The sequence below is a fragment of the Hyperoodon ampullatus genome (genome assembly GCF_949752795.1).
Source record: "Hyperoodon ampullatus genome assembly, chromosome: 4".
NCBI lineage: Eukaryota > Metazoa > Chordata > Mammalia > Artiodactyla > Ziphiidae > Hyperoodon > Hyperoodon ampullatus.
This window is the reverse complement of record NC_136917.1, coordinates 26,068,058-26,074,057: the sequence shown is the minus strand read 5'-3', so window position 1 is coordinate 26,074,057 and position 6,000 is coordinate 26,068,058. Positions and strand designations below refer to the sequence as shown.

The window sequence follows — 6,000 nt, the reverse complement described above, 5'->3', positions numbered from 1 at the left end:
GGGCGGGGCGGGGCGCGCCGCGCGTTCCCGACGCCCCGCCGGCCCCGCCCCCTCCGCGCGCCCGCAGAGCTACGACGGGGAGAGGGTGGGGGCGGGACCTCACGCGTCCTGCTCAGTCCGAGGCGCGGCCCCACCCCATGTCCCTCGCCGTCTGCCAATCAGACGCCGAAAGGGGCGGGCGCGCCTGGGCTTCCTGGTGGCCCCACTCCCTCGTGCGGCCGCGTTCCCGCGGCGTGGGGGGCGTGGCCTGGGCGAGGTGCGTATAAAGGCGGGCGGAGGCGGAGGCGCCATTTTGCGAACGGCGAGCAGCGGCGGGGACGCGGAGAAGTGCAGCGGAGGTTTTCCTGGTTTCGGACCCCAGCGGCCGGATGGTGAAATCCTCCCTGCAGCGGATCCTGAACAGCCACTGCTTCGCCAGAGAGAAGGAGGGGGATAAACCCAGCGCCACCGTCCACGCCACCCGCACCATGCCGCTTCTCAGCCTGCACAGCCGCGGAGGCCGCAGCAGCGAGAGGTGAGCGCCCCGCCCCCGCCCGAAGCTTCCAGAAGCGCCGCCGCGCAGGCCCGCAGGGGTCTGGCCGCGGGGCGCCACGGAAGTCCCGGGAGCTCGAGGTCCGCCCCTTTGTCGAGGCCACAGTCGCGCCGGGGGCGGGTTCTCGGCGGGGCGCGGTGGGGGCAAAGGGGGGGGTCTCTGACTGGATTGAGGGGCCCGCAGGCTACTTGGTCGGATGGGGGGGGACACGAGGATTTCCGGTTGGATTGGGGGTCGCCAGGGAATCTGGTTGGGTTTGGGGGGCACGGGAGTCCACGGTCCTGTCTGGGGGTGCGAGGTTCCGGGGTCGGGTTTGGGGGGCGGTCGGGCCGGCGGGTCGCGGGAATCTGCGCTTTGCGGGCGCGGAGGTTGTGAGCGCTCAGCGGAGGGGCCCTTCCCCCTATCCCGCGCCCGACGTGGCCCCGGGACGCGACCGCCCTCGCGGTCACTTTTCAGCCCCGAGGATGCGCGGAGCCGGGCCGCGCCACGTAGACGGGGCCCGGGGCCCTTCTCGGCGTGGCGGCCGGCCTGCCTCTCCCGCGTAGGACGGCTGGGTCGAGGGTGGCCGGGGCCGGGGGGCCAGGTGAGCCGCGCTCGCCACGGATCGTGAGCTCTTAGACCACGGCCCCGGGGGTGCCCTCGCGCGGGCCCTGAGCCAAGATGCCGACGCCCGCGGGTCGGGCGCCCCGGATAGGAGCCGAGCAAAATGGAGGCGACCGCGGGGCCTGTTGACACTGCGCAGCAAATGGCTGCTGGCGCTGCCGGCTGCGCGATTGTGAAAACCTCCCCCGGGGCCGAGGGCCGCTCTGTCGAGATGACGCAAGCGGAGGCCTCGGGGTGCGCGCGGGAGGGCGTCTGCGCGGGCCCGTCTCCGCTGCGCCGGCGGGGACACCGAACGGGTCCCGCGCCTCCCGGCGGGTGCCGCCAACGAAGGAGCCGCAGCAGGGGCTGCTTCAGTGGAAGGACGGTTTTGCTGGACTCCTAAGAAAAGGCTGTTAGAGCTTCAGGTCTGCTGGAGACTGCAAAGTGGAAAAGGGGAAGCTGAAGCGCTGGACTTAGAAGTGGGAAGTAGAACCTGGCGCAGGGCTGGGTAGGGCGACACTTAGTGCTGGTGAGAAGATAGTTAAAGGACAGAAGAGGCACTCAGGGGACCGGTTGGACCTTTAACCAGCGTCACCAGCCGAGGAGGTGAATTTGAGTGGCCTCTTGTTCCTGTGGCTGCTGACCCGACGGAGGCAGATGTTGACACTGCACCGGGTGTAAACATTGCGCTTGAAAGAGGGAGGCGCGTCCCAGGGACCTGGGCTCTGGTAGGCCTTGGTCTTCTGCTTGGCCTTGCTGGGGCTCGGGGCCCTGTCGGCGGAGGCGGGGCGTCTCCCCCAGTGCTGTTCACCAGCGCCTTTTCTCCAGTTCCAGGGCGTCCATCAACTGCTGTAGTAACCTGGGTCCAGGGCCTCGGTGGTGCTCCTGATGTCCCTCACCCACCCCTGAAGATCCCAGGTGGGCGAGGGAATAGTCAGAGGGATCACAATCTTTCAGCTAATTTATTTTACTCTGTAAGTATTCTTCTTCCTCGTACTTCTGGGTACCTGAGGTGGTGGGGGAGAGAGTAGCCAGACCCACAAAATGTTTTATGCACCTGTCGTGTGCCAGGAACTCTCCACATGGTTTTCCTGAATCCAAGATTGAAGGAACAAAGGTGCAGACTGCAGCGCAGGCTTTGCCTGAGCCTCTAGTAGCTGTTGGCACCTCCTGTTTGCGCCTCAGCCTGGGGCTCCTGCTCTGGCCTTGGGCGGAACCACTGTTCCTCAGAGGCTCGGGAGGCCCCGCACCCCAACAGCGCTGCAGGGTATGGGGTGAACAGTCATATGGGTGCTTTTCTGGGTTTTCCAAACTGTCAGGGTAGCAAGAGGGAAGATCCCCAGGCTGTGAAGGCTGGCGTCCAAGGTTGGATTTGGTCTTCTTCCACAGGATAATCGGCTGAATGTAACAGAAGAACTAACGTCTAATAACAAGACGAGAATTTTTAACGTCCAGTCCAGGCTCACAGATGCCAAACACATTAACTGGAGAGCGGTGCTGAGCAACAGCTGCCTCTACGTTGAGATCCCAGGCGGCGCTCTGCCCGAGGGGAGCAAGGACAGGTGAGGGCGGGCCTGTGTGCACCTGGGGGGCAGAGCAAGGCAAACCGTGTTTGCACCTCAAAGTTGGACTCCAGAGGAGGGAAGCCTGAGTCAGGAGCCAGGCAGTGGTTATTGTTTCCGGGGTGAGGGTTCCCCTTTTAAGCAGTGGACCAGCAGTATCACCCAGGGGGCACCAGGGACCATCTGTGGTTGTCACATTGTGGGTGTTGTGCCTGGTGTCAAGTGGGTGGGGCCAGGGACACCCCACAGTGCCCAGGACGGTCCCCCAGAATGACCTGGCTCCAATGTCAGCAGTGGCAAGGCTGACCCTGGATTAGACCCGGGAGAGGCTGGTGCTCCCAGTATGCAGATGAGGCCACAGACAGAAGTGGGAGAGCTGGGCTAGGGCCCCTGTGGGGCGGCCGGGGCATGGGCCCTGACGCTGGAACCTCAGCTTCGCAGTTCTTCTCGAGTTTGCTGAGGAGCAGCTCCGCGCTGACCACGTCTTCGTTTGCCTCCATAAGAACCGCGATGACCGAGGTGGGTGATCTCCACGCGGGGGAGAGGGGATGGGAGAGGCTGCCCACTGCCCTGGAGGCCAGGCCCAGGGTGGGGTCCATGCGGTCTAGGGGCCGCACCACACCCTGCTGAGCAGCCTCCTTGCCCTAGACTCGGGCCTTCTGTCTCAGGCGGTCCCCGGGCCGGCAGGAGTCTGGGCCCTGCAGGTGGACGAGGGGTTCTGACCTGATGGTGTCTCCTCCGCAGCCGCCTTGCTCCGTACCTTCAGCTTTCTGGGCTTTGAGATTGTGAGACCGGGGCATCCCCTTGTCCCCAAGAGACCCGACGCTTGCTTCATGGCCTACACGTTTGAGAGGGAGTCCTCCGGTGAGGAGGAGTAGCATGATGCTCCTGGGGCTCGATTGCAGACCGTTCCATGTGCACTTGCTGCTGTGCTTCGGGCGGGTGGTGTGATCAACTGCGCGCTGACCTGCGTCAGCCTGCTCACCTGCTGGGTTTGTCCGCATGTCGTAATTGTGCAAATAAATGCTCACTCCAAATTAGCCGTGTATTTCTTGAAGTTTAATATTGTGTTTGTGATACTGAAGTATTTGCTTTAATTCTAAATAAAAATTTATATTTTACTTTTTTATTGCTGGTTTAAGATGATTCAGGTTATCCTTGTACCTTGAGGAGGAGTTTCTTATTTGAAGTCTTTTGGAAACAGTCTTAGGTCTCTTAACTTGGAAAGATAGGTATTAATCTACCCTTCTATTGCTCTCAAAAATCCAAATAAAATGATTGCCCTTCCAAGACCTGTGTTGGCTCAGTGGTGTTGACAGGGGCACTGTCTTAATGCAGGGCAGGTGGAGGGGTGGCCCGGGGCCAAGGGGAGAGGGGCCTCGGGGTTGCCTGGGGTTCAGGGAGCTGTGCGAGCGTCCTGAGCTGAGTGACCCCCCTACACACAATTCCTTCTTTCTACAGAGGGGTGGGGAAGCCAAGGGCCCGGTCTCACCTCTGGCCACAGCCAGCCTTGGCCTCCTGTGGGCAGCCCGGCCCTGGGGCTCCACCCCGGCTGCTCCATACCTCGCCTTCCCGCCGCCTCCAGGGCAGATGGCAGCCTGCCCCACCCCACACCTTGGGCCGTCACATCACTCGCCTTCCCCAGTGCCATTCCCTGCGGTGGCTGAGGCCTGAGGCTGGCTGGAGCGGCTTGGTTCCAGTCTGAAGCTGTTTACTACTGGGTCCTGGGAAGTGGCATGGGGCGGGGCAGGGGCTGCTTGGGACTTTTCCAGCTTGGGGGCGGGGTGGTGTCTATCCGTGGGCACCCCACCCTTTAGCCTTTGTACAGTGTCGTGCTGGGGCAGGAGCGCTGCTGGTGGGTGTCCTGGCTGGGGCAGAGGTGGGGAGGTCTGAGGCAGCCAGAAGGCAAAGACACTGCAGTGGCGGTGGGCTGGGGTGAGGTGGAGGCGGAAGGCGGAAGAGCTGCAGGGCTGCAGCGCCACCTGCTGGCTGCATCTGCGAGCGTGGCCCGGCGATTGACAAACAGGCTGCCAAGCGGGTATCTTTTACTGAGGAGGATGGAGTTTAGGGGGATTCAAGTATATTTGGGGGTTGGGTGGGCTATTCAGCTACCTGAGTGATAATGGAGTTGGCTTTCAAAAGTCTGGGGAGACGGCTGGACACACTCCAGTCCACGTTGGCAGGGCAAGGGTCAAGAAAGGGGTTTGGAGTCGGGGTGTTGGAGGAGGTACAGGAGTCTGAAGCAGAGGTAGGGGGGAGGGTGTCTGCAGTGGAGGGAACAACGGGCAAGGCCTGGAGGCCAGAAGCACCTTCACAGATGGCGATGTGGCAGCAGGGGCTGGCCAGAGAGCATGCAGAGCCTTTAGAAGAGCCCCCCATTGTACTGTGAAGGTGCTAGGGCGCCATGGGAGAGGTCTGAGCAGGAGAGGGCCCTGGTCATACCTGGGGGTCAGAAAGTTCCCCCCAGGATCGCCATGGTAGGGTTGGGGTGAGTGAAGGGGCATGACTGGAGACCCCAGGCTACGGCAGTGGGACCCCTCATGGCCTCTTATGTCCATTTTTTAGAGGTATAAACTGAGACATTCTCTCCCTCAGGTCCCTTTATGTATACCACTTTGTTTATTCCATCAATTAAACGCCTAGCCTGGCCCCTGCCCTCAGGGAACTCACAGCCTGATAGGTGAGGTGACAGGTAGAGATGAATAAATACTTCCAGGTGGTGACAAGTGCTCGGGGAAGGCAGGGCGCGGAGCTAGAGAGGGCCCAGGAGGGGCAACTTTATTTGCTTAGAAGAGGTGAGATTTAGACAGTCTGGCAGAGGGAACAGGCCATGCAAAGACTTGGTGGCTGGACGGAATTTAGTGTCACAGAGGAACAGCAAGGAGGCCACGGTGGGTGGAGGGAGTAGGGGGTGCAGGGCATGGGCATGTTTGGGCAGGTGAGCCCAGACCCCACTGGGGTGGGCTGGCTGTCTCAGGTTCCAGGGAGCCTCCCTCCCCCTGGAGACCCCATGCAGTTCTTGACAAGGTCGTTCACAGCACAAGGGGGTGTTCCAGGGCCAGGAATACCTCTGATGCCACCATTCGGAGGAGTGTCCACACGGTCATGGAGACGGTGGCCATCAGACCCCAGCATTAGAAGGGCATCCTGGCTTCTGCTGGAAGGTGGTGGGAGCGGTTCTACACACTGGGAGAGACATTAATTGTCGGGGGGTTCCACACCTGGAAGAGGGGTGGGCACCTCTGGCATCAGAAAGCCTCAGCAGGCACTGGTCATTAGCCCCCAGCCCTGGAAGGGGTCACCTGAATTCTTAGGGGGCCTTGG

At 61.9% G+C, this 6,000-nt stretch overlaps 1 protein-coding gene across 1 annotated transcript; it reads left to right on the top strand.

Annotated features, from left to right (window-relative positions):
* The first annotated feature begins 308 nt into the window (after nucleotides 1–308).
* On the top strand, nucleotides 309–3,966 carry OAZ1 (ornithine decarboxylase antizyme 1). The gene is given in 6 exon segments (XM_079703141.1): nucleotides 309–514; nucleotides 1,943–2,000; nucleotides 2,002–2,088; nucleotides 2,504–2,676; nucleotides 3,110–3,195; nucleotides 3,421–3,966. Coding segments are annotated over 6 exon segments (684 nt in total). The 5' UTR covers nucleotides 309–368; the 3' UTR covers nucleotides 3,555–3,966.
* The last annotated feature ends 2,034 nt before the right edge of the window (nucleotides 3,967–6,000 follow it).